The sequence below is a fragment of the Microtus pennsylvanicus genome, chromosome 5 (genome assembly GCF_037038515.1).
Source record: "Microtus pennsylvanicus isolate mMicPen1 chromosome 5, mMicPen1.hap1, whole genome shotgun sequence".
In the NCBI taxonomy this organism is placed as follows: domain Eukaryota; kingdom Metazoa; phylum Chordata; class Mammalia; order Rodentia; family Cricetidae; genus Microtus; species Microtus pennsylvanicus.
In genome coordinates this window covers 83,008,772-83,036,112 of record NC_134583.1, presented here as the reverse complement: position 1 = coordinate 83,036,112, position 27,341 = coordinate 83,008,772, and the positions used below count along the sequence as shown (strand labels likewise).

The window sequence follows — 27,341 nt, the reverse complement described above, 5'->3', positions numbered from 1 at the left end:
GCTGGGGCAGCAGCTGGTATAACCTCTTCCCTGCACTCTTTGAAGTAGGTAAGTAGATAGGGAAAGCACCTCCACGGGGGAGGCCACCCTGGGTGGTGAGTGTCACTGCTGTATTAATAAGGGTCTCCCACTTAATCCTGAAAGCAGTACTCTGCAAAGTGTGATCTTCAGGCTTTGATTCTGTGCTCCAAACAGCTGACAGAAGTTGTGTGTCAGGACTGGATATGATGCTGATAAGGGACATTTATTCTTAAAACTTTTCTATGACAAATGACACTTTCCTAAGTGCTCATCAGGGTAGAGTGAAAATTGCATTAGATTTCAGCAGGCAATTAGGGTTTGGCCTCTGCTGCTTTTCCCCAGATGAGCCACAGTGCTGGGCATGTGTGATGGACACAGGTGTGAAGTCCCAGGTGCAAGGTGTTTGATAACAGGTCCTGCAGCCAGGACGGGGCCTTGGCTCAAGAACAGGACTGTTGTCAAGCTAGGATGTTAGAAAAGTAAGAGCCTCATCCCCAGGTCAAGCTAGGGAAAAGACAACCTGATAGGACAAAAAGTCAAGGAATGATTAACAGAATTCATGATTTAGCTTCTTCCTACTGTCTTAAGTTGTGGTCTACAGTCATTTAGTCCAGAATCTGTCTGGGGTACATAGAAATAAAAGTGTTTCTTCTGGAGAAGCAGGGGTTGATGCAGGCCTACCAGCATTCAACACTGACCACATGTGAGTGCAGTGGGAAGTTAGGAGCACTAAGAAGCAAGCTGTCAGCTGGGATCAGCAGAAGCAACAATGCTTCCAAATCCTAAGTATGTATGCTGGATTTTTTTTTAAGGTTTTAAAAATAGGATTAAAAACATTGCAAGCAAAAATCAACAGACTACTAAAAGCACCCAACAATGCCAAAAAAAAAATGAGTTGAATATTGAGAGTTAAAAACCAAGCCTTAGGGTGAATTTCTTATATAGGTTGGTCAAGACTGAATGACGAGCTGGAAAATGGAGCCACAGAGAGGAAGCGCTGTGTGAGTAGATTAGAAACTAGTGGCAGAGACCCTGCTCTTCATGGAGTCTCAGGGTTTAGAGAAGGAGGCAGCATGTCAAAAGGACAGTGGTGGAGAACTGACAAGATGCAAGGATTGTTGAGAAGCCCGAAGCGGGGGAGGGGAGGACTTGTGTGAACAGCACAAAACATTTTATTTAACACAGTATTTGATGTCTGGCAAAAGTAATGTGAAAGATGGGATTCCCTAGAGGCAAAGCAGAAGAGATGACTAGCCCAAGTGTGAGCGAGCATGTTAAATTTTAAGAGCAGCTGCTGAAATGGTAAGATCCTTACATTGCCGTTTCAGGGCTCTGCAATGATTCAAATGTGTGTGTCCACACCATCATGCTTCTTACAGATGGAGGACTACAGCGTCAGTCTTAGTCACATGCTCCCTCTGGGCTTTGTAGGATCAGAAAGATGAGGTATATAAAACAGGTGAGTTTTCTATCCTAGGGGTGGCCCTACTTTGAGCTTTATACTCCAGGCTCCAACATTTGAACCATGGGCTCTCAGTTATAGTCTATATAGGGACCCTAGCATCTTGACTCTGGACTTTAAGCTTTTGTTAACTTAAGTCCCAATGTAGACTTGATTTACCTGTTTTGGATCCTGCTTGCCTGTCAGCTGTAGTAGTTCTTATTAAACAGGCCAAATGGCCATGGGTGCACACCAGCTGCTGAGCATCCAGAGTCATGGAAAATGATCAGAGTTCTGTCATGGGGTGGACAGAAGCAGACCTAATACCTGATTCTACAAAGGCCTACCTAGCATGGGCACAGTGGTATGCCACATAACCCCAGTGTTAGCAATGGCCTGACAGACTTGATCTCATATTCTCACCCATGCATACAGTAGAGGGGAGGCTGGAGACCCAACACCTTGTGGTATCTCTAAAGATGTTTCTCAAGGGAGTATTGCCTCTCCTTCAGATATGTGTCCATATTAGCCTGACGCTTGCCAATGGATAAGACTTAGAGCTTTCCACTAAGGAGGTTGGCCTCAATCTCTGCTGTCCAGTTGGTGCTTGGTTCTGAGTACATGTCCTTGTCAACTTGTTCTTGAAAATTATATGATCCAGGGCCAGTCACCACTGATTCTGCGCACCACAATCCTGAGATGCCCCTGGACCCAGAACTTATCAGGGCCTCTGGAAGAGGTTTGCTGTTCATTTCTCTGCTAGCTTAGAGTCCTGTTGTCCCTACTGTTTCAAGAACCCAGTCTTACAATGTCTCTTCAAAGACCATCCCACGTAGGACAGCCCATCTACATGTTCTTTACTGCTTTCTTGAGCAAAACATCCTCCAAGACCTGATGGAGAAAAGGTCTCTCCCCTCACCATCCATAAAGCAGTACTGGGGTCTTTACTGGACACTGTTCACAGCTCTAGGAGCTAGCAGCATGCCAAGTCAGTGCTGAGTGCATTTGTTATATTAGCAAACTCCCGTTTCCACCATGCTATACCCCCACCAGCCCTCCAGGCCGAGGAACTTAAATGAGGCCCACTGAGGCATATTACTTTGTCCTACTTTCTCTCAGTCCTAGATTAGACTCTTAGGTCTGGCCTCTTGATCTGAGACTCTGGGCCAGCACTTAGAACTGTCTTGTCCTGAATATAAGTAGTGGCATATTTAACCCCATAGGGAGACCTGTGGGTTTTATACCATGATATCACCTGTGTCCATGCCAATAGCACCTCATATTCCATCCTGTCCTGACTCAGCACAGGTGACTATCTCAAGATGGAGCACCTGAGACCATTGTTGTCATCTGACTGGGAGGGATCCAGGTTCTTCCCAGAATTCCAGTGCCACCACCTGTTCTCTAGGCTGGTGAGGCTTTTTTGTTGTTGTTTTATTTTGTTTTGGATTTTTGAGACAGTTTCTCTGCGTAACAATTCTGACTGTCTTAAAACTCACTTTGTAGACCGTGCTGGCCACAAACTCATGGAGATCCACCTGCCTTTGCTTTCCAAGTGCTAGGATTAAAGGTGTGTGCCACTATTGCCCAGCCATTAAGGATGCTCTCCCAGTAGAAGTTAGTGAGAGACAGTGATGGAGGCCATCTAGCCAAGTTGCCACTTCAGAGAAAGGCTCTGCTCGGCCAGGTCAGCAGGGACATAGTTTGTCCATTTGCAGATCATGGTAAGAGCCCGTTTCAGCCAGTCCTTGGCTTAAGGACCCCTTGAGTCCCCTAAGGAAGTTCCTCCCAGGAGTGAGCAAGGAAATAAAATGCAGGGACCAGGTAGTGAATTTCTAGTATGGGAGCTCAGGACACATGGCTCTCTGTCATGGTCCTTACCAGGCTGCCTTGCAGTTAGCTATCTTGGGGCACATGGCTTCACTGGGGACTATCCAGTCACTGCATGAAGCCATTTGAAGTCACTTTACATGCTATGCATTTGGTGACATAGGTACATTTGTTGATGGGGGTTTTCAAATATTCCTTGGCTTTGCTTTGGTATTGGTTTTGTTGAGTATTGATCATATAAACTATTTGATTCAAAGTCAAAGTGTAAAGATGGATCCACAGAGATTGAATTCTCGTCACACACACCCCCACCCCGCATAGGGCTTACCTGCTATAGGTACCCATCTCAGTGTCCTTCCTTGATACAGTGTATACTGAGTATCAGCAATCTACACAGATTCAGCCTCTTTCCCTTCTGCATATTTTGCTTAAGTTCCCAGAAGACCCCAGCTGCCATCCAGACATCCTCTTTTCAGCTGCAAACCATACTGCTGTAGTGTCTCTTCCTGGGAACTTGGCTGTTGTCCCCAATGTGGCTGTGACATGCTTATCTTAGGGACAGATCCTTAGGTGATGCAATAATAAGCCCAGGATAGACCTGGGATGTGCAGACTCTCCAGGTTCTGTGACTCCCCGGTAGGCCCTAGCAGGCCGGCTGTCATCTGAATTTCTCTGACCTGGAACAAGACTGAGCAGGTTCTGTGCATTCGAGGAACATTTGTTGCTTTCCTCTGAGTCTCTTCTCTATTCTCAGCTTCTTTTTCTGTATTGTTTCCACATTTTTATTCACAGTTAGGAAAGCATTTTCTTTTTTTCTTTTTGTTTGTTTGTTTTTAGATCTTGAGTGGAGTTTATTTGAGGTAAAGGGAATTGGAAGGTGATGCACACTTAATAAAAACTCGGGATCAGAAATTGGGGTTCAACCTGAAGAGCCGAAAAACAAAACAGCCAGCCATTGGCTCTTACCTTGACCTCAGTCTGAAATGGCGATCCTGCCTCCCAGAATCTCAGAATGAGACTGTCTGAGAGCTGTCTCCTCCCATCTTATAATTGTCTCTAGGGCTAGAATCAAAGTTGTGCACCACTGGGATTAAAGGCATGTATCACCTGATTTCTATGGTAACTAGGGTGGCTACTGGGATTAAAGGTGTGTGTCCTTGTGACTACAGGGATTAAAGATGTGTGCTACCATAACCTGGTCTATAAAGCTGGCCAGTGGGACTGTTTTACTCTCAGATCATCAGTCAGTCTTCATTTATTAAAATACAATTGAAATGCTACTACAGGAAGGGAATAGAGAATGGGAGAGAGAGCCAGAGAGAGAAAAGAGAAGAGACAGGGAAAGTCCCCCCTGCCCCTTCAGAGGAACACTGAGAAGAGAGCCTTTTTTTTTTTTCAGGTTTTAAGGAGACTTACCCATGTTTTCTCTTAATGCATATATAGTTTTTAAGTTCTTTTACCTCTGTCTTGAGTTTTCTGAGTTACTATTATTCTATTGCTCTGAAAAGACACTGACCAAGGTAGCTTATAAAAGGAAGCATTTAATTGGGAGCTGTTTCAGAAGTCGTCCATGTCATTATGGTGGAGATGTGGTAGCAGTCAAGCCAGCCAGCAGGCTTGATGTGACAGCTGTAGCTGATTTGCAGGCAGGAGGCAGAGAGAAAGAGAGCCTGGGCCTGGCATGGACTTTTGAAATCTCAAAGCCTACCCTCAGTTTCTCCTACAACAAAGTGGTAAACCCTTTGTAAACAACCAGAAACCAAACATTTAAATATATGAGCCTATGGGGGCCATCCTAATTCAGACCTCCACAGTTTCAGCCAATGCCTGTTCCTCAGAGGATGTGTGATTCAGCAGCAGAGTGCTTGTCTAGCATGCATGAGTCTGTCCATTCATCACCCACAGCAAAAATGACAGCGAACAGAGAAATATGTAGACTAGATCCAGATGTCATTTCTTGGTCACTGTCCAGTTAGCTACAAATCTCCTTTGCTTTAGCCTCCATGCTATTGTCCTCTAAATCTCTGCACATACAGGGACTGCATCTTTTCTCCTATCCATGTTTTGTCTACAGGACACTGACCACTTTAATCTTCTTTCTTACAATCACTTCTCTTTTCACCGTTCTGGCTACGTTATTATTGTTGGGACTCATGTACACACTTCACAGTAGGTAGGGTTAGACTTTAGGAAAAGCATGGTAACATTGTGCTAGAATTTATGCAGTCAACATGATAGGAGGCAAGCCCTCCTCTGCTGCAGCCAGTCTTCTGTTTAATAAGCCTCATGTATGCTCTGAGCACCATTGTTGCCTTTCTGCCTAGGCTTAATCATACTTTCATTTTGCTGTCTTGGAGAATTTTAAACCCATCTTCTCTCCTAAATGTTTACCCTTGGGGTAGATGAAAACACAGGCGTCTGTTGATAGTATCTGCACCTGCTCTCTGCCCTCATCCCAAAGTCTCTCTGGCTTCTCTGTTGATTCTTTACAAATTTTCACAACCCATGAGCTGAACCTAGAGGTGGTATCCATTCCTCACCAGTGGTCACCATTTTGGTCTCTCTATAAAGGACATAATGATGATTTCATTCCAAGCACATCAAGGTGGGATGATATCACCAGGAGAGAGCAGAAGACTTAATTGATAATTGTCTTATTGCTGTGACCAAATACTTGACAAGAAGTAACTTAAGGCCATCATGGAGGGGAGGCATATGTGAGCATGAGGAAGCTGACCACATGAATCTAGTCACAAGCAGGCAGAAGGTCTGGCTGGAAAACCAGTGCCTTACTTTGAAAAATCTACCTCTTAAAGATTCCACAACCTTCCAAACAGTACCAATAGCTGGGGATCGAGTATTTGAACACACAAGTCTGTAGAGAACATTTTGAGTCTGTAGGGAATATTTCACATTTAAACTACAACAGGATCATAGAAGACTTAGGCAGGTGTGGGGGAGGAGTAGTCACATCCAAAGGGACATCAGAGAGCATGAAGTCACATTGCATCACAGGATGGCTAAAGGACTACCATGTCACTGTGTGCCTCAGGCTCCAGAATAGCTGAAATACCAGAGAAAAAGAGTCCTATCTGGCTTCTAAGGTTCAGGGAAGGCTCAGCAAGGTGTCAACCCAGACTCTGCTGGACAGTGGAGGAGCTGGGAAGAAGGTTCCAGGAGGCAGGGCACAGTCAACCTGATATTGTGGAGATATAGAAAGCTGGATGCCCCTGGATCCAGGACATCGGCAGCAAGTTGGAAGAATAAACACAATGCCAGAGCACAGCAGAAAGCTAGGATGGCTCTTCTGGGAACACCCTGTGAGTGCAGGCAGAGTAGGGTCCTGTGCTAGGGATGGAGTGCTGGGTTCATGTTTCTGTTCTCTGACAGCTATACCGCATTCTATACCCCATATTTGTCCTACACCTATTTAGGTAATACCACTTCCCCCATGACCCAAGTTCCTTGTCTCTTCATCTTAGTGACTGACAGAGAGATGGGAGTTGTCCTCTGACCTCCACATGCACACAATAGCATGCCTGTGCCCATACTTACATACACACCATTCACTCAGACACAATATTAACAAATGAAAGATAAAACTAACTAAATGGGGGATGAGAGATGGCTCAGTTGGTAGAATGCTTACCACATAAGCATGGGGATTTGAGGTGAATCCTCAGAACCCACATAACAGCAGGACTTGGTAGTGTGTAATGTTAATATCAGTACTGGGGAGGTAGACACAGCCAGGTTCCTGGGACTCACTGACCAGCCAGCTCACTCTGCTTGGTGAGATCCAGGCCACTGAGGGGCTTGTCTCAAAAAGGCAGTGCCCAGCTTCCTAACAATCCTCTTGTGGGTGCGTGGCATGCTCTTCTCATGGCCTTTGAACTTGTTCACTTGTGCCTGTAGGGCCACTCAGGGCTCCTTCTTCAAGCTTCTCCTTCCTGCCTAGCTTTATATGGTGATTTGACTGAGAGTGGTTTCCAGAGGCCCGTAAGTTTGAATGCTTGGTCCCCAGTTGGTAAACCATTTGAAAATGATTAGGAGGTGTGGTCCTGTTGGAGGAAGTGTGTTCTGGGGACTGGGCTTTGAGGTTTCAAAAGCCTGTACCAAGCCCCAGGTTTCTTCTCTGCCTACTGCCATTGGATCAGGATGTAAAGCTCTCAGCTACTGCTCCAGCATAGCAGTCTGCCTGTCTGCTTCCTGTCTTGATGATGATGGACCAACTCTGAAACTATAAGCAAGCCTCCAATTAAATGATCTTTTGTAAGAGCTGCCTTGGTCATGATGTCTCTTCACAGCAATAGCACAGTGGCGAAGACACTTCCCTCTCCTTCCCAAGCATCCTCCCTGTCTCTGGTGGAGGCCTTACCCAGCCATGCTTGTGAGCTCACAAGTATGTAGTAGTGTGTTCCTCCTACTATCTACTTTGTTCCCACTGCAGGGCCTTGGGCAGGTCCCCCAGGTACACAAGGCAGAGTTGCCAAGTGCCCTTTCCTGGAGTGATTAGCTCCTGCTTAGCAGGTTAGGCCCTTAAGACTCCTTTGGGTGCTTAGGAGATAGCACTTGTAAGATCAGGCAGAAGGTCAACATGACTCTTTCTATTTTTTCATTCTTGATGCATGTGTGCGCCGATACCTATGCATGTGGAGGTTAGTGGTCAACCCTAGGTGTTGTCCTTCAGGTGCTACCCACCTTGAATTTTGAGGCAGGATCTCAGTGGCCTGGACCTCATCAAGTAGACTGGACTGACTGGCCAGTGAGTCCCAGGAACCTGTCTCCAGTTCGCCAGTACTTGTAGTTGGAGGCTGCTTGTTGGTTCCCCAGCTGCTCAGCCCCAAAATAATCACAAGGAAACTATATTATTTAAATCACTGATTGGCCCATTAGCTCTAGCTTCTTATTGGCTAACTCTTACATATTAATTTAACCCATCTCCATTAGTCTGTGTATCGCCACGTGGTAGTGGCTTACCTAGTAAAGTTCTGGTGTCTGTCTCTAGAGGGGCTACATGGCTTCTCTCTGACTCCATCTTTTTCCTCCCAGCATTCAGTTTAGTTTTCCCCATCTACCTCTGTTCTACCCTATCGGGCCATGTCAGTTTTCTTTATTCATTAATGGTAATCACAACATACAGAGAGGAATCCCACATCAAGTACTGATACTAAAGACACACATTACCAAATCCTGCTGTTACGTGGGTTCTGGGGATTCAACTCAAATTCTCATACTTATGTGGCAAGCATTCTACCAACTAAGCCATCTCCCCAGTCCACCATTTAATTAGTTTTAACTTGCTTTTGTTAATATTGTGTATAGTGTATATGCAAGTGTGGTCATGTGCATGTCATTGTGTGTATGCCATCATGTGCATGTGGAGGTCAGAGGGCAACTTTGAGAGTCAGTTCTCTCCTGCCACCTTTATGTAAGTTCCAGGGATTGAATTTAGGTAGCCAGGCCTGTGTAACAAGTGCCTTTACCTGTTGAGCTATGCCCCAGCTCCTCACTTATGTTTTTAAATTTCTTATTATTTATGTATATGGGTGTTTTGCCTATGTGTATGTACGTCTGTGTACTATGTGCATGCCTAATGCCCATGGAGGTTAGAGGAGGGTGTCAGATCCACAGGAACAAGTTAGAAATGCTTGTGAACCGCTGTGTAGTTGCTAGGAACTGAACCTGGGTCCTCTGGAATAATAGCAAGTGCTCTTAACTACTGAGCCTTCTCTCTGGTCCCTCATTTATACTTTGCAAACAACTCATGAGCATCCTTTTGAACTGTAGACTTCTACTGTGTTATCTATGCACAGCTAAGATCTATTTAAAAGCTGCGGAGTGCAACTAAGACCCTAAGCAGTACTGGAAAAGGTGCTGGAACTGGCCTTCCCCTGTAATCAGATTGATGACTACCTTAATTGTCGTCATAGAACCTTCAGCCAGCAGCTGATAGAAGCACATGCAGAGATCCACAACTAAGAGCTGGGTTGAGCTCCCAGAGTCCAGTCATAGAGGAGTGATAATATTAGCAAAGGGGTCAAGACCATGATGGTAATACCCACAGAAACAACTGACCTGAGCTAGTGGGAGCTCACTGACTCTGGACTGACAGTGGGGGAACCTGCATAGGCCCAAACTAGGCCCTCTGAATGTGGGTGACAGTTGTGTGGCTGGGGAAGTCTGTGGGACCACTGGCAGTGGGACCAGGATTTATGCCTAGTGCTTGAACTGGCTTTTTGGAGCCCATTCTCTTTGGAGGGTGTTGAAGGAGCTGCGGGCTGCGTTCCTGCCACCAGCTCCCAGCCACCTGACTAGCTTATGCCCTGAAATAACAACACACAAACTGTATTCATTTAAATACTGCTTGGCCCATTATATCTAGCCTCTTCTCGGCTAACTCTCGCACCTGGACTAGCCCATTTCTAATAATGTGTGTAGCACCCCAAGGTGCGCTTACCGGGAAGATTCTAGCCTACTGTCCATCCTGGGTCGGAGCTTCATCGCGTCTGCCCCAGAGAGGAGAGGAAATGGCGTCTTACCTCACTTCCTCTTCCTCCCAGCATTCTGTTCTGTTTACTCCATCCACCTATGTTCTAACCTATGAGGCCAAGCAGTTTCTTTATTAATTAACCAATGACCTTCCTCCATCAGAAGGGATTCTTTGCTCAGCCTAGATATTGGAGGGAGGGTGCTTGGTCTTAACCTCAAACTGATGTACTAGACTTTGTTGACTTCCCATGGGAAGACTTTCCCTCTCTGAGGAGTGGATGGGGGATGGGGTGGGGAAAAAGTGGGGGAAGTGAGAGGAGGGGAGGGAGTGGGAACTGGGATTGGTATATAAAATGAGAAAAGATTGTTTTGTTGTTTTTTGTTTGTTTGTTTGTTTTTTAAAGTTGCTTGGTGGAAATGTGGAAGCAGAAAGGATTATCCTACGTGCGACAGTTTTCCCCAGGCTGAGCAGCACCCTTCCTTGTGATTATAACCCCAGCAAGAACATTCCAGTACTCATCTCTAGGCAGCCTCTTTTCTCTTTCTCTCTCTCTTTTTATATGGGGGGGGGTCTCACTATATAGCCCAGGTTAGCCTCCTCATGCCTTAACCTCTAGAGTGCTGCATTGCAGGTATGTGCCACCTCACCTCCAGCTCCCTTTCAGTTCTTTCCTTTGGGGAAACTTCAGCTATATTCCCAATAATCTGAAATCATTTCTTTGAAATCACCCTGTCTTACTTGCAAATCTGAGTGCCTGGTGCTTGATCCCTTTTTGTTTACTGAACTCTGCCTCACTTGGGGACCCAGAAGCTTGGTGATTTAGGAGCTAAGTGTACATTCCTACAAGGAAGGGTGTTGGGCCTCCTGATGTGGACCCCTGGGCTGCCCTGTCATTGTTGGTATATTGCTAATGTCTTTTTCTTTCACAGAGATGTCTGCTTTCAGCTTAGTCCACTTAGTTTAGTGGTTTAGTTGCAGTTTGTTTTGGTCAGTCTGTGGAGAAGAGATGTCCACTCTCCCATCTAGGAGGCAGAAACCCTTTTAGAATATATTTGAAGTGCACCCAGAGCTGTGGTTTTTTCATTGTGTCTCATTGTGATTCTCCGTGGGTCCAGGTCAGCCCTTGTATTTTCAGAGTGGACTCTTAAGTTGTTACCCTGGCTGTAGCAGGTCTTGCTTCCTGATAAAGCTCTTCGTCTCTTTGTGCCTGTTTCCTGACAGGTAAAGAGGACCACTTTGTATATATGGCCGTAGTCAGGAGCCTCCCCAGACATGGAAGACCTCCACATTTTAGAGTGTCTCTGTTTAGTGATGCTCTTGACTTCAGTGATGATGCTTGAAATGACTGAGGTTGAAGAAACAACACTTTGATGTGATTTCATGAGGACAGGGACTGGAATTTTCTGTCCTAGAAGCCACACCATGAGATCAAAGGTGAGCTTGGAGAAAGAAGCTGGCCCCAGTAGCCTTCTGCTGTCCCACAACACACCTGTTGCCTTGTCAGTCTCTGGACCATGTTTCCCCAGGGGGCTGCCTGCCTGACAGACTTCAGCAAGTACGTGTGAAAGGCAGGTTCACTAGCCAGACCCTGGACCCAAACACCAGGCACAGGAGCTCTGCCATACTGAGTCTGTTGGCATCTACTTCTGGAGAGCAGGGTAGCCCAAGCCCATAGCAGGACCCCTCTACTTACTTCTCCAAAGGCTTTTGGGGCCATAGCTAGCCACTGTGTTCTTATCTTCCTAGGTCACAGCCCCACCATTGAACACATTCTGTACCTTTGAAGGTCATTTTTATCCTTCCTGCACAGTCAAGCCAGGATATTCTCTGTCTCACTCCATATGTAGGATTCCTCTTGACATGCTTCCTTCCTGCCTACTTCTAGAACCCAAGTCATAGAGTTCCACATTTCCCTGGCCCCTGTGGCTCCCTGCCATACTTATAGAATGTTTCCTATTTTGGACAGAGGGAGGGAAAGAAAGGCACCAAGGATAGCCACTTGTATGGTAAACCAATAATCCACAGGTATCTTGAATATAGTGCACCTGAGGAGGCAGAACAGGACCTGGGGTCCCAGTACCACGGCAGCCACAGCCCCTTGGGGTCTGAGCAATGCAGAGCACCCTTCTTTTCTGTCCATTGCAGCCACCACACACTGATGGGTGCTAGGATGGCCTCCTTAGTCAACAGGCCCCTCTGTCTGTCTAGGCTGCCCTGATGCTGCCCCTGGGTTCTGTGGCAGCTATACTGATTTGTGGTTCCCTGGCTGGCCTTGCTCTCAGTGTCCAGTACCTCTTCCCTATTCCTCATCCATCATGTTCCTGTTGATAGCTCTAGCTTCATCTCTGGCAACTCCAAACCATAAGCAGGGAGCCATGTAGAGTGGGCAGGAAAAGACACCAGGAGGAGACACATAGTACCAGGGTTTATTACAGCTTCGGGCTGGGTGAGCACAGGCCCCTTTCCAACCCCAGATCCCAGGGCCCCTCCAGCAGGCAGCTATCTTGCCTGACACAGCTCTCTGTTAGCTTGTCTTTCTTGGGCAGTCCTATCCGCCTGTGTGCACTTGAGATGACCGGCAAAGGGCTTCTTTATGTGATGAAGGGCATACAACCTTGCTGTGGGGAGTCGTATAGCCACAGGCTTTTTGTTTTTCTCCAAGACATCTATATGTCACCACAGAGGATGAGCCAAGACAGCCAAGAGGGTCTCCAAGGGCCAAATTCTTCCCTGGCACCCTCCTCAAGTGGATCTTAATTGTCCCATTACCCTCCATCATGCTGGTTTCACCAAGTGGCAGGCAGAGGGTGGAACAGAGACAGTGGGAGCCACAGAGGGTCCTTGTGGGCCACATGGAGCATGCGTGCCCAAGGTTTTCATTGTCAGTTGTGCAGGTTCTGCTCCAGGTGAAGGGACATGAGGGGTTGGGGGATGCAATTGCCTTCCAGCTCTGGGCTTTAGGGAGTGTTCATGGATGCCATGGGCAGGGAACTGCAGGCCAGGGCACAGCTACACTCATCGACGTGGGTATAGGTGTGCTGGATGACTGTACCGTTGGGACACTGCATGGCCACAGCTACGTCATGGACCTTGCTCTCCTGGCAGCAGGTGCACTGATGCTCCATGGCCTGGACCTCCAAGGAGTACCTGTGGACATGGGAGGTCAGCGTTTCCCATCCATGGTCCTCTTGGCAGTATAGTGATTTGTGGTCCTCTGTGGGCTCTTGAAAGCTGTCTGGCTATCTACCACGACTACTTTCTTGAACACACAGCCTTGCTCTTCCTGGGCTTTTTAAAAAACCACCTTCATCTTTCATCACCTCCCATGATTCTCCTTTCTTTCCATCCTGCTGACCCTGTTGAGACTCTTCCTCTGGACGAGTCACCTTAAGTCCTGGAGCCAACCTGGTACTCTTCCTCCTGCCTTCTCTAACCACAGATTCTTTAACCTTCCTGGCCACTCCTGCTCACAGCTGACTGCAGCCTGGGGCCATCTGGGGACTATAGAGGGATCTAATGCTACCTGTTTCCCTAGACACTTTGAGATTCCTGGACACAAGTCCAAGGCGGAAGCCCAATTCTGTATAGCTAAGCAAGGTTTGCCCCTGATGTGACTGGGAGGTGGGCCATTTATTTTATGCAGACAGGTATGTGTGACCTCTGGACACCAAGAAGGAGACAGTCTCTGTAAGGCCCAAGGTGACAAGGTAGCACCCGATTCTGCTACACTCTTGGGGAGGTAAGGCCCCCACTCACTTGGACGTTCCAGAGCAGGAACCCTCGCAGAAGGTGACATTGACTGCCATCTCTGTTTCACAGCCCTTATGCCGCAGGATGGTTGTGCTTACACGCACTTGACATGTACTTGAGTCTGCAAAGAAGACAGGCCATTGCAGAGACCATAGACCCTAACTCAGAGACCCTGGACCTGGTAAGGCTGGCCCTCTGTGATGGTTAATATTGACTATCAACTCAACAGGATCTAGAGTCACTTAAAAGACAAAGTTCTGAGAGCTTGTTTAGATTAAACTAACCTCTGAGGGAAGCCCCACCCTGAATGTAGGCAGGACCTCCCGTGGGCTAGGGTCTCAGACTGACTGAAAAGGAGAAAGTGTGCTGAGCCCTAGCTTTTATCCCTGTCTGCTTCTTGGCTGCAGACATATATGACCATCTGCTTCTGCTGCTGCCATGTCTCCCTGCCATGGTGGGACAGGAGGCAAAGAAAGCCTTTCTTAAACTCATTTTGTCTGGTATTTTGTCATACTCTCACAGCAGTGAGAGAAGTGACTGACACACCTTTCCTGGGTGACCAGCCTGGGACTTTGGTGGGATCTGCCACTCATGGGAGAAACTTGGATTGCTTTTGGTGGGAACTGGATGGAGCTGGAGGACTAGATGAGAGTTATCTTCAACTTACCTTCTTTTTCACAGGAGTAACAGCAACCTATTTTCCTTAGGGTTCCCTGCAGGGCCAAGAACAGAGCAGAATAGGACTGGGACAGAGCCAGCATGTGGGGTAGAAGCCATGGAGACACAGACTTCTTGGGTCAGAACCTTCCAGGGGCATGACAAGGGTGGACCACCCAAAGGCAGTGCTTCCCAAGTACATACCCTACAGTTGGACACATCAGGGCAGGACATGGGGAGTGGAGTCAGTACATGGATTCCATTCTCAGCCTTACAGAGGTACACTGTGCAGTTGTCAACATGGCTGTTCACCCAGGTTTCATGGGGCTGAAATCAAAACACACAATAGAGGTCCAGACAGGAACCCAGTTGTGGATGAGACCAGCTCAGGGGAGGATCTCTTACACCCTCTCCAATTACCTGCACTGTCTGGCCCTCTGGTGTGAAGCAGGCATCCTGTACACACTCCCCACAGCACTGCCCCGGCACCAGTGTGTACTTGAAACCCTGTGGGGACAGGAGAGGTAGTCAGGTCTCTCATTCATCCCAGACACCCTTCTGAGTATACTCTAGGGGTCCTGGGCCTCCTTGGCAGGAACTCCTAAGAGATTATGTCTTTGTTCTATGTTATACCCCCCTTCCCAGGTCTTACAGCTTAGCTCACCCTGCTTCTTAGCCTCTCTGTCTACTGTAGTGGTTCTTAACCTTCCTAAGACTGTGACCCTTTAATACAGTTTTTCATGTTATGGTGGCCCCCAACCATACAATTATTTCGTTGCTACTTCGTAACTGTAATTGTGCTACTGTAGTGAATTATAATGTAAATATCTGACATGCAGAACATCTAATATGTGACCCCTTGTGAAAGGGTCATTCAACCACAATGGGGTCATGACCCACAGGTTGAGAACTGCTGGTACCATACTGTATCTCTTTCTAGTCAGCTCATCAATCTGTAGGACCTGTCCTCCAGTGCTCATCATCCTCCTACTTTTCCCTTTAGAAAAAAACAAGACCTCGAAACTGTAGTGAATTGGAGGACTCTCAATGATGGACTGCCATGGATAGTCTCTCAAGATGTCTGCTGGGCCACAGACTCACCTGGGGGCAGAAGGTGGTACAAAGGATCTCTCTACACTCTACTTTTGGTTCTTGATTGCCCACAGAGAAGCAGGTGCATGTTTGGCAGGGAACATCCCCTGGGAAGTTTGCACCAACCTATAACAGATGAGGAGAGCAGCTCTAAGAGAAGGTGGGGGCAGGGGTGAGCACATATCAGGTCAACTCAGCTGGGTCCAGACATGTCCCATGAGCCCAGTTCTTTTCCCCACAGTGTAATTGTTCCCATAGTTGAACACAGGTATTCAGTGGGTGGGGACAGTAGTAAGCTGGGAGACTCAGAAGCTGACCACTCAGATGTAGCAGATGTGGTAACCCCTCGTTCCACAGCTCCTGCATGCACACAAATGTGCACACTTGTGCACATGCACACATACACACACATGCAATGGCCTTATGTCCTATGTCTTAAGGGCCCAGACCCCCTCTCCAGATCTACTTTTATGGCAAGGATGCCAAAGCAAGGATCAGGAACTGGGGGACATGGGCTTCCCACCCACCTCGGCCTACCCCTGCTATTCACCCTGCCTGGGCTGAGCCCTTACCCCATAGAGGGTGTTATTGTGTGTGCACATCATGGGTCCTGAAAGGAAAGGGGGTTGATTACACATCTGGACAGTGGGGCAGAAACCCTGTCTCCTCCCCATCCCTGAACTCCCCTGCAGCCAGTCTCAGTGCACCCTCCCCTACGCTTCATCCCATTCCTACTCACTGCAGATGGAGTTGGGGCAGCAGCTGCCCTCCTCGTAGATGCGGATCAGCTCGTGCCCTGGCTCACACTTGGACAGACTCTTGGGGCAGGTGGTTGTATTGCAGACTGTAGAGAAATGACCATGTCAGGATGCTGCCCATTTTGTCATCCCCCTCCCCCCCACCATCTTCTCCCTTTTGGGAAATATTAGCTTCTAGTGTCATTTTTCTTTGGGACCTAGTAGGCTTCATGGCTTTTCTGGTTTCATAAGGTTCCCTCGCGCTCTCATCTCCTTGGTCCTTACCAGGTCTCTGCTCTGTTAGGTCAGACCAGAGGTCACCAGTGGTACTTTTAGGTCAAAAGCTGAAGCATCTTGAGACATCCCCCACCTGATTGGTCCAGTGCAGCTAAGCTAGAGTATATTTCTCTTATGTCCCAGTAGGTGCTCACCACAGACTGTCTCGGAGCAGCATGGATTGTCAGCCTTGGGCCTGGTCATAGTCACAAAGCCAGCTTTTGTGCACTGTGGGAGCTCCTGGCTCTCACACTGCACTGGCTCACACTGTACTGACACAGCGCTGGGGTCGCACACGCAGGACTGGCAGTTGCTGATCCAGTGTTCTCCCGGCTGAAACAGGCCAAGTCAAGATCTCTGAAGGCTCTGAGGTTCTAAAGTCCCTGGCCTCTCTGCCTGAACTCAACTCCAAGTCCTTGTTTGCCCTCAGCAGGTCAGCCCTCTGCTGTCCAGGGTGAAAGCAGGAAGGAAGCCCAGGAGCCCCACATCAGCCTCCTGGGCTATGAGGAGTCAGCCACCCTCCCTCTTTCCTCCCTCCTCTTCTTGAGCTCAAGTGGGGGCAGGGGAGCAGCACCACTCACAAACTTGGGTAGTCCATCTGGTCCCACGCAGGCTAGAAAAAAACAAGAAAACTGTTACTGGAGATGCTGGGGTTTAAGGTGAGGCAGAAGGGGATAATAGGCTGAGAGAATTGTGCTTAGTCCTGGCCACCTGTACCCCAAGCCAAGACCTCTGTCTTCTCCCAGGGTGGAGCAGAAGGCCCTAGAGAATTCTGAGGGTGTCAGGTCCCTGAAGCGGTGGTGAAGTTGGATGTTGAGAGTCTAGCACTTGGCAAAGGAAGGCAGCTTCTCTGGCCAGCTTCAAGCAGCAGAGTTTAGACAGAATGGTGGCAGGCTTACAGAAGGCCTTTAGACGTCTGCTTTAGGCTCCTCTCACATACTAGTCAGGCAGAAGAGGGTCTGCAGATGTCTGGGATCTTGGCCTGGCCTGGAAGGTGAGGACCCTATGGGGGACAGGGGTGGGACAAGGCTTGTCCCGTGGTAGGTGAATGGCACTTACGACACTCCTGCACACAGATGTCCATGCGGGAGTTGAAGAGGAGCTGATTCTCAGGGCAGAAGCAGCCCTCTGCCTGCATCTCAGTTGAAACACTCAGGGTCCTAGTGTGAGGAGGGGCAAGCAGCAGAGTGAGGATCAGAAATGAGGTGATACCTCCAAGAGCCAGTCGTGGGGGTCCCGGAGCTTAGACCCTTCAGACATGGAAGGCCAGCTGCTATACTATTACTTAGATTGTACTCACCTGGAGCTGCAGGATGCTGGATGCAGGGGTCCACAAGGCCTGTATTCCTTAGTGGGTGGACAGGAGAGGTCTGTGGGTGCAGAGAGCATCATCAGACAGGTTTGGAAGAACCAAAGAGACTGGAGGCCTGACAAATTGGATACTCCCTACTTACCACATAGCCCTTCAGTGGCATTGCGCCAGTTGACGCACACACCCCGGGCCCGGCAGAGTGTTGCGTAGGCCTCCAGGCTTTGACAGAGCATGTCAGTGACATTGGCATTGCAGTGGTCATTGACACAGGAACTGAAGAAGGTATCTGGAGGGATGAGCCTGTGGCACTCAGCGAAGACCCTATGACAGTGAGTGGTCAGGACTGGGAGCTCAGAGCCCAGCAGGGAGGTTAGCCAAGGGGACTGCTGCCCAGGCCCACCACCCCAAAGGCCGACTCACTGGCTCAGCATCAGCTCACAGAGGGGTGCAGCGGGACATGGGGTAGAGGTGGATGTGCTGGATACTGGGGGCTGGGAAGTGGTGCTTGGGGGAGGGCTAGGCTGAGCTAAGCAGCTGTTGTTGCTGTTCCTGGGAACCAGCCAGTCTTTGGCCATGTCCTGGCAGTTGGAAGCTATGGTGCCATCTGGCCGGCGGCAATCATCTGTCTGGCTATTGGTGCAGGTACCTGGTGAATAGGGTAGAGGTTACAATCAGTTTCTCGTTGTTTTCCATAGACTCATTCCTTCCCCCGACTTAGGGATGCAGAATGAGCCTGGCCATGCCTACTCACCACACTGGCCCTCAGTATTGTTGCTGAAGTATCTGTAGGGTAACCATATCTGGAAGATGTGTCCATCAAAGGTGATGCTGGTGCCAATGGTGGAAATGTTGACACTCATTGTGGTGGTGCCGCTCAAGGACACTGTCACATCATTCTTAGTGTAGCCTGAGCTTATCAACATTTGGTCCCATATGACCTAAGGATGTCCAGAGGGAAACAGTAACTAGGGAGCCAACTAGGCAGCAGTGGATGCTACTTGCCAAACACTAAGGACATTCTGATTCCTCAATCTAGATCCAGGCATTTATTCTTTGCCTAGGAAAGCTCCTACAGGTCATATCTGCAGAGGGGAGAATACTCTTGGTCCTGAGGGCTTTTCATCTTTGCCTGTGTTACCCCATGCTTGCAGTGTGGCCTTGGGGCTCTGCATGCCGGAAGACTCACCAGGCTCTCCTCCTTCCCACTGCCAGTGGTGGTGATGGTGAGGACAATCTCCATAGAGTTGTAGTTCACACTGAGGGCACGGGGACAGAAGGTGGCATTGGTGGTAGCCCCACAGTAGTAGCTGTGAGCAAGGATGCTCAGGTTGCCATGGCGAGGGTGGATCTCTCTCATGAGCACCGAGGTACAGTTGTCCAGGAAAGTATAGGAGGTGCCATCAAATGTCAGGTAGTGTGACTGCCCCCATCCACTGCAGAAGCCTATGGGAGACTACAGTTGAAGGCTCCCTTCCCAGCCCTGTTACCCAGCACCACCTCTGGATGGTTCCTTCGGGGGAACACAGTTGCTTCATCTACAAAGTAGTTATCTCCCAAACCATATCTACCTTGGGAATTGTGAATATGATGTTGGTCTTAAAATGGAATAATCCCAAATTACCTGGGTATTCCTTGAACCTGATGATAGTGTACTTAGAAATGGCAGGAGAGAGACATGGAGCAGAAGGCCATAAGAAGGTGGAGGCAGAATAGAGTGATGAAGCCACAGGCCAAGGACTCTGTAGCCCTTAACTGGCAAAGCCAAGAAAGAAGGATTCTCTATAGAGATGCCTTGCCTGTCTTGATCTGACTCTAGCTCAGGGCTGTGAGACCCTGAGTTTGCTGTTCTAAGTCCCGAGTTTGAGTCATTTAACACTCAGTAATAGAAGTTGTCATCAGGACTGCAAGAAAGAACTCCCATTGTGGCTTTTTGCTCCCTACCCCTTCCTGGTCACACAGCCCCTTCCTCTGCCCCATCCATGTTGCCAGCCTCCCTGTGCACACAATGCTGTTTGAGACTGACACACTGAGATCAGATGCCTCAATCCTGTCCCATCTTGCTGCACTGTCCCGCGCCTGCCCTCTGCTCACATTCGCACTCATAGTGGAAGTGGCAAGGCTCCTGGTCCCACACTTTGATGGGCAAGTGCTTGTTGACACAGGTGACATTGTCCACAGGCTCTGGCTCTTCAAGGATGATTTGGTTATTTCCCTGGCACCTAGCCACTGTGCAGTTCTCCAGGGTCCAGGACTCATTAACCTGAGGCAGAAGATATGCAGGGTGTTCACCTTGAGGTCATGGGGAGACCCAAGCTCTGTCCTTTCTGGGCCCCCATGTCCCTACAGATATGAATCACATAAGGCAACCAGCTTCTTCTGCTGATCAAGACCCCAGATCCAGTGCGCCTCTCAACAGGAGCCACTGGAAGCTGGGTCACTGAGATAGGCTATATGGTTGAGGTGGTGCTTTAGGTGAACATTAGCCATGACTCAACCCAAATGCAGTTGTCCCTGAGAACCCATATCCGCACCACATCAGAGGGAGGTGGAGGGAGAAGGGAGGCTCACCTGCCGGGGAGGGCTGGCATTATCACAGCCAGGAAGCAGGGTAGACAAAGGCATATGGGTAGAGGGCACTGGAGGTGAAGAGGAGGGACAGGCACCCTGGAAGCGGTCAAGCTCACAGTTTTGGTTGCAGGTGGCATAGAATTGGCAGCCAGCTCCATCAGTCTTATTGTAGATAACATCTCCTGTGGGAAGGGAAAAAAGACACAGAAAGACATAGCCACACCCTATCTGAAGAGGCAGGGTAGCATCAGGGGGAGACATAGAGGCAGCCTGCCTAAGGGAGAAGGTTGTCCAGAGAGGGCATAGACTGAAATTTACATGTGCAAAAGGGCTCATAGCTCCCAAGGCTGACAGACCCAGGGGACAAGGGACATGAGATAGGGAAAACATGGATTTTCTACTCACCAGGTAAGAAGAGCTGTCCAAATGCCCGGCAGAAACAGGGTGACGGGGAAACTGATTGACTGGAAAAGACAGTAGACCTAACGGTACTGAGGCCCAAGGGAGAAACAGACATGCTGAAGGTCACCTGACTGCTGGGGGAAAGTTCAGGGGTGTGGGTGGTCTTTGTGGTGGAGGAGGGGGCCGCAGTAGGGCTCGTGGCTCCAGGTGAAGTTGCTGTGGTCAGAACTGGAGAGGTGGGAGTGGGCACTAGGGAAGACGAGTGGGGCACAGTGGAGCTCATGGCCACAGGGGGAGAGGTCATGGTGTTCGAGATTGGGGAAGTGTGAGTGGACAACAGGGTAGAGGTAGAAGGAAGAGTGGAGGGGGTGGCCATGGGTGGGGTGGTACAGTGGGTGGTGTTGTCACAGCAGAGGAGGCGCACATGGTAGTTGTCACAATATTGCAAAGGCCCCGATTGGTTGATATTCTTGCATATCAGCCCAAATCGCACATCACACTGGACCACCTGCTCTAGAGATTCCAGGGGCTTGTCTGGCTCCTTCTCAGAGCGGCACTGGATGTCCTTGGGCTGCTCACAGAACACAAAGCCAACCTCACGTAGCACTGCATAGACCTCAAAGTCCCCGCCTCTGGGGCCAGGGTTAGGGAAGTCTGCATCAAACCAGTCTGTCCATGTGCATTGAGGTGCACAGCCCGAGTCAGTAAGTGTGGTCCATGTGGATGCTTGGGTACTTGGCACTGGGGAGCTGAAGGGATGCTTGGTCTGAAAGGTGGACTCAGTGCTTGAGGCCACTGTGGTTGTGAAAGGGACCAGAGGAGTGTGGGTAGACCAGGGTAGTGCTGACGTTCTGGTGCTGGAAAAGGTACTAGGGCAGTGACTATAGTCATCACAGCAAAGCACACGGATGCGGTAGTTGAGGCATACACTAAAGGGCCCTGGCTGGTCCAGGTTCCTGCACACCAGACCAAAGTTCACACTGCAGTTGATCACCTGATTCGACTCCTGCTGAGGCACATGGGGCTGGTCAACAACATCACATTCTAAGTCCATGGGCTTTTCACATATAGCAATTCCAGCTGCTCTAATGTTGGCATAGGTCTCAAATTCCCCTCCAGAACTCCCAGGGATGGGTGAACTATGGTCCAGCCAATCTGACCAGGTACATTGAGGTTTGCAGTGCGTGGAACTGGAGAGTGGAGTAGAGATGGCCGTAGTCCTAGTACTCGCCAGAGAGGAGGACTGATTCTCTTTGGAAGTACTGGTGGGTGTGGAAGTAGCTGAAGTGTGGCTGAGGGTACTAGGAGAAACCCAAGAAGTGTTTATGGCAGTACTAGAGAGTCTTCCAGTGGTGGCAGTCCGTGGTGTGGGGGGTGAGCCCGCAGTGGTGGTCGGTCCCTGACAATGGCTCACACTGCAGCACAGCACCCGGATCATGTAGTTGTAGCACATCCCAAAATCACTTTTCTGGTCCCTGTTGCGGCACACCAGACCGAAGTTGACATCACACGTCACTTCCTGACCCAACATGTCCAAACTCATGTCAGGGTAGTTCTGGGCCACACACTGGATGCCCTGAGGCTGTTCACAGATATCTGCCCCAGTGGCCCTGATTCTCTCATATGTCTCAATGTCTTCTCCCTCGCCGTCTGATGTGGGGTAGTCTGTGTCAAGCCACCCTGTCCACTGACATTGGGGTTGGCAGGTGGTAGAGGTCACAGGCGTGCTGACCATGTGTGTGACCGTGCTGGCTGCTGAAGTGGACGTGGTCGGTGTCTTGAGTGGTTCTGTGGTGCTGGCTGAAGGAGCTCCAGTGAGCTCTGGGGTAGTCTTGGAATGTGTAATTGCTCTGCTCGTGGAGGCCGCCGTGGCTGAGCTCATGCTGGTGCTTCCAGGAGGGGAATAGGATGGTCCAGGGGTGGTCAGAGAGGTAGAGAAGGTTGTCCCTCTGGCCAGGGAAGTCCTTGAGGTTGTTGCTGAGAATGAGCTGGTGGCATGGGGACTGCTGGGAGGTAGGGAGTGCCCTTGAGAGGTGGACCTTGTTGTCACCACTGAAGGAGTCCCAGAGGATTCTGGGCTCCTGGGATGCTGAGTAGTCTTTGAGGTGGCTGTCAGAGAAGTGCTGGGTGGGGATGACACACTTGCAGTCAGAATCCCAGAGGTGGGCATCTCTGAGCCCTGGATGCTGGTGGAGCCTGAAGGAGACCAGGTCTCAACTGGACTGGTTTTGGGATAAGGCTTGGAGGACAGGGTCTGGGTAGCAGTGGTGGCGGTTTGTGGTGTGGGGGGTGAGCCCGCAGTGGTGGTCGGTCCCTGACAATGGCTCACACTGCAGCACAGCACCCGGATCATGTAGTTGTAGCACATCCCAAAATCACCTTTCTGGTCCCTGTTGCGGCACACCAGACCGAAGTTGACATCACACGTCACTTCCTGACCCAACATGTCCAAACTCATGTCAGGGTAGTTCTGGGCCACACACTGGATGCCCTGAGGCTGTTCACAGATATCTGCCCCAGTGGCCCTGATTCTCTCATATGTCTCAATGTCTTCTCCCTCGCTGTCAGACGTGGGGTAGTCTGTGTCGAGCCACCCTGTCCACTGACATTGGGGTTGGCAGGTGGTAGAGGTCACAGGGCTGCTGACTGAGTGTGTGGAAGGTATGGATCCTGTATGGATAACAGTGGTCGTCAGGCTGTCTGAAGTCTTTGAAGGTGTGGTAGCTTTGATGGAGTGTCTTTGTCTTGTTGATGAACTGGTGGCCATGGTGGGGACCTCATTACTTGCTTTAGGCTTGTTTGTGGTAGATGTTGGTGGAACAGCCGTTGTGCTAGGGCAATGGCTATAGTCATCACAGCAAAGCACACGTATATTATAGTTAAAGCACATTTTGAAATCATCTGTCTGGTCCTCATTTTTGCAGACTAACCCTTTCTCCAGGCTGCAGCTTACTACTTGGCCAACCTTATCAATGCTGACTGCAGGATAGTTCTCTGCCCGGCACTCAATCTTTTCTGGTGCCTGGCACATCTTCTTACCAGAAGCTCTGATGTTTTCATAGGTCTCTATGTCTCCTCTTATTGCCCCTGAGGTTGGTGAGTCTACATCAAACCATTCCGTCCATGTACACTTGGGCTGGCAGTGGGTTGTGCTCTGGCTGGTGCTGGCAGTAGTCATGGTTTCTGGTAGCGTCTGTATCCTTGGTGTACTGGTAGACAGCTCTTCTATGACTGTAGTTAGGCTTGTGGGTGGAAGTTTTGAAAAGGTAGTGCCAGCTGTACCAGTAGGTATTCTGGTCGAGATTCCAGTAGAGGAAGTTTGCTTTGTTGTCAAAGCAGGTGTCGATGGCTGTAATGTTTTAGGCATGATGGTGAGTGTTGTATGGATAGAGGAGACCGTTCCTGGGCTGCTACTTTCCGTGACACTTGAAACATGTGGGGTGCTTCTGGTAGAGGATGTAACAGTAGTGGCCGTGTAGCTAGATCCAGGTGGAGTTTTTGAGAAGCTTGTTGCTACCGTGGTGAAAGCCGAGTAAGTTCTGGTCAGAGTTGGACTAGTGTTGGGATAAGGCTTGGAGGACAGGGTCTGGGTAGCAGTGGTGGCGGTTTGTGGTGTGGGGGGTGAGCCCGCAGTGGTGGTCGGTCCCTGGCAATGGCTCACACTGCAGCACAGCACCCGGATCATGTAGTTGTAGCACATCCCAAAATCACCTTTCTGGTCCCTGTTGCGGCACACCAGACCGAAGTTGACATCACACGTCACTTCCTGACCCAACATGTCCAAACTCATGTCAGGGTAGTTCTGGGCCACACACTGGATGCCCTGAGGCTGTTCACAGATATCTGCCCCAGTGGCCCTGATTCTCTCATATGTCTCAATGTCTTCTCCCTCGCTGTCAGACGTGGGGTAGTCTGTGTCGAGCCACCCTGTCCACTGACATTGGGGTTGGCAGGTGGTAGAGGTCACAGGCGTGCTGACCGTGTTGGCTGCTGAAGTGGACGTGGTCAGTGTCCCTAGTGGTTCTGTGGTGCTGGCTGAAGGAGCTCCAGTGAGCTCTGGGGTAGTCTTGGAATGTGTAATTGCTGTGCTCGTGGAGGCCGCCGTGGCTGAGCTCATGCTGGTGCTTCCAGGAGGGGAATAGGATGGTCCAGGGGTGGTCAGAGAGGTAGACGAGGAGGACTTTCTGACCTCCTCTGTACTTACTGCTTCAGGAGAGGATGCTGTGGTGATATGGGTTCTAGTGTGACTGTTGGACGTGTGACTTGTGATCAGTGTTGGAGGGTTCTTTGTTGTCATCAAGGTAGAGTTGGGTTCAGTGGATCTGGTAGGTGTGGTTGGGGTGCTAGGGGGCAAGCTGCTCCAGAGTGTGGTTATGGTTCTAGAGAACCCTGTGGAGGTGCCAGTGGACGTTGTCAGCTTGGCAGTGCTGGGAGTGCTGGAGGAAGCTGTCCATGAAGTTGTGTTTGGTTTACCTGAGTGTTGCTCTTTTGACGTTTGGAGGAAGGTAGTTGGAGAGGCTGAACTTGTTGACAAACTAGAGACAGACAATCTCTCAGTAGTCCCAGTTGTGCCAATGGAGACAACCTTGTCTGTCCTAGGGAAAGAGATTCTCCTTAGTGTTGTGAGTGAAGTTGAGGCCATTGGCTCCTCCGATGGCCTCTTGTTTGTGGACATGGAGACTGTACTGGGAGATCCAGGTGCTGCTGTATGAGGGGATTCGGTCACTGGACTGAAGGTGGTGGACAGTGATCCCGTTGTGCTCAAACAGCTCATGTCTTCCTCACAGCAGAGCACACGGATATGGTAGTTGAAACAGGTTTGGTTGTTGGCCTGCTTGCTATTCCTGCAGATGAGTCCAAAGTCCACATTACACACCACCTCCTGGCCCAGCTGCTGGAAGGACATGTTGGGGAAGAGGATGGCTTCACATTCAATGTCCACAGGTTTCTTGCATACCTGGACACCTGTCTTGTTTCTAATATGATAGTAGGTCTCAATATCTCCCCCAAACTGGCCAGGTTGAGGTTTGTCACTGTCCAGCCAATCTGTCCAGGTGCATTGAGACTTACAGCCTGTGGAAGTGGTCCTTGTAGTTGTAAGGGATGGGGAGAGACCAGTGGATAGCCATGATGAGGTTTGAGTCTCCCTGGGTGTGGTTGTGGCTGTGGAAGAAGCCATGGTGAGGATTGTGGTTTTTCCAGGGGATGAAATAGATTCTGTGGTGCTGGTGATGGTGGATATGCTGGACACAGGCCAGGAAGTATGTGTGATTGACCTGGAACTGGCAGTGGTGGCAGTCCGTGGTGTGGGGGGTGAGCCCGCAGTGGTGGTCGGTCCCTGGCAATGGCTCACACTGCAGCACAGCACCCGGATCATGTAGTTGTAGCACATCCCAAAATCACCTTTCTGGTCCCTGTTGCGGCACACCAGACCGAAGTTGACATCACACGTCACTTCCTGACCCAACATGTCCAAACTCATGTCAGGGTAGTTCTGGGCCACACACTGGATGCCCTGAGGCTGTTCACAGATATCTGCCCCAGTGGCCCTGATTCTCTCATATGTCTCAATGTCTTCTCCCTCGCCATCTGATGTGGGGTAGTCTGTGTCGAGCCACCCTGTCCACTGACATTGGGGTTGGCAGGAGGTTGAGGTCACAGGGCTGCTGATTATCTGTGTGACCGTGCTGGCTCTTGAAGTGGACCCTGTCTGTGAGTTGAATACTGATGTTGCGCTGGATGTGACAAGGCTGCTGGCTGAGTTTGTGGCCCCAATACGATGTGAAGTGGCCCTTCTTTTTGAGGTGAAGGTCACTGTTTGTCTTGAGCTGTGAATTGTATCCAGAGATGTCTCTTTCCCTTCTGTGGTCCACAAAGGTGTGGACCTGGACACTGAGGATGCTGTCTGAGTACTCTGAGTGGGCCTCTGAGTACTGTGAGTGGGCCAAGAGGACTCTCTGCTGATCTCTGGTCGGGAGTGAGTGGTGCTTGTGCCTGAGGTCAGGGTGGAACTACAGGGCACGTAATCACAGCACAGAACCCTTAGCTCGTAATTGTAGCAGAGTGGCGGACTCTGCTCACTGTTAAGACATTTCAGCCCCCAGGATGGGTCACAGTTCACCTTCTGTCCCAGCTTCTGTAAGTCCATGCTGGGGAACTTCTCAGCACGGCACTCAATGGCAGCAGGGCTTTGACACACCTGGTACCCTTTCTGCCTCAGGTTCTCAAACGTTTCAAAGTCCCCACCTGTCATGCCAGGCTCTGGATGGCTTTCATCATACCAAATGGACCAGCGGCAGACCTCGCGGACACACACCGTGGACACAGTGGATGCAGTGGGAGCTGAGCCTGCGTGAAAGTGATAGAAGCCCTTCTCAGCCCCTCTCATCTCAGGGCAAGGGAACAGACGACTTGACCTTAGCATATGTTAGGCCTAATGCTGGCTTGGTCCAGGACCCAGCTAACAGTCTTGAGAGAGCTCACTAACTACGGTGGGCTACACCAAGGGCAAATGGAGCCTGGGGATTTCTGTTTCCCTGATGGCAGCTCCAGCAGTTGTGCCAAAGCTTCCTGGGAAATCATAGAGGGGTGAGGACCATGGACATCAGGCAGAGCCTGGGCAACTGAACAGTAGATCAGGACCCAAGATATCTTCGTAACTGGAGTTCCCTGCATTGGCCACTTGTCATCTTCCCTTGTGCCAATGTGGCCAAGCCTCTCTCTGGGTTAACATAATAGTTTCTTGTTCAGGAGCTTCCAGTG

General features: G+C 49.7%; 1 protein-coding gene across 1 annotated transcript in view; it reads right to left on the bottom strand.

Annotated features, from left to right (window-relative positions):
- Positions 1 to 12,727: 12,727 nt before the first annotated feature.
- The window catches only part of Muc5b (mucin 5B, oligomeric mucus/gel-forming), a 31,438-nt gene continuing 16,824 nt past the window's right edge, over positions 12,728 to 27,341 (bottom strand). Inside the window, exons 31-50 of the mRNA XM_075972797.1 lie at positions 23,364 to 26,927; positions 20,583 to 21,422; positions 20,178 to 20,359; positions 19,701 to 19,869; positions 18,796 to 19,052; positions 18,361 to 18,547; positions 18,030 to 18,255; positions 17,752 to 17,930; positions 17,598 to 17,667; positions 17,357 to 17,457; positions 16,879 to 16,910; positions 16,453 to 16,630; positions 16,024 to 16,128; positions 15,857 to 15,894; positions 15,294 to 15,410; positions 14,613 to 14,699; positions 14,397 to 14,519; positions 14,203 to 14,248; positions 13,542 to 13,656; positions 12,728 to 12,932 (exon numbers count right to left, since the gene is read on the bottom strand). Of these exons, the coding sequence (XP_075828912.1) occupies positions 12,743 to 12,932; positions 13,542 to 13,656; positions 14,203 to 14,248; positions 14,397 to 14,519; positions 14,613 to 14,699; positions 15,294 to 15,410; positions 15,857 to 15,894; positions 16,024 to 16,128; positions 16,453 to 16,630; positions 16,879 to 16,910; positions 17,357 to 17,457; positions 17,598 to 17,667; positions 17,752 to 17,930; positions 18,030 to 18,255; positions 18,361 to 18,547; positions 18,796 to 19,052; positions 19,701 to 19,869; positions 20,178 to 20,359; positions 20,583 to 21,422; positions 23,364 to 26,927 (6,806 nt within the window). The 3' untranslated portion in view covers positions 12,728 to 12,742. The remainder of the gene's footprint in view (positions 12,933 to 13,541; positions 13,657 to 14,202; positions 14,249 to 14,396; positions 14,520 to 14,612; positions 14,700 to 15,293; positions 15,411 to 15,856; positions 15,895 to 16,023; positions 16,129 to 16,452; positions 16,631 to 16,878; positions 16,911 to 17,356; positions 17,458 to 17,597; positions 17,668 to 17,751; positions 17,931 to 18,029; positions 18,256 to 18,360; positions 18,548 to 18,795; positions 19,053 to 19,700; positions 19,870 to 20,177; positions 20,360 to 20,582; positions 21,423 to 23,363; positions 26,928 to 27,341) is intronic.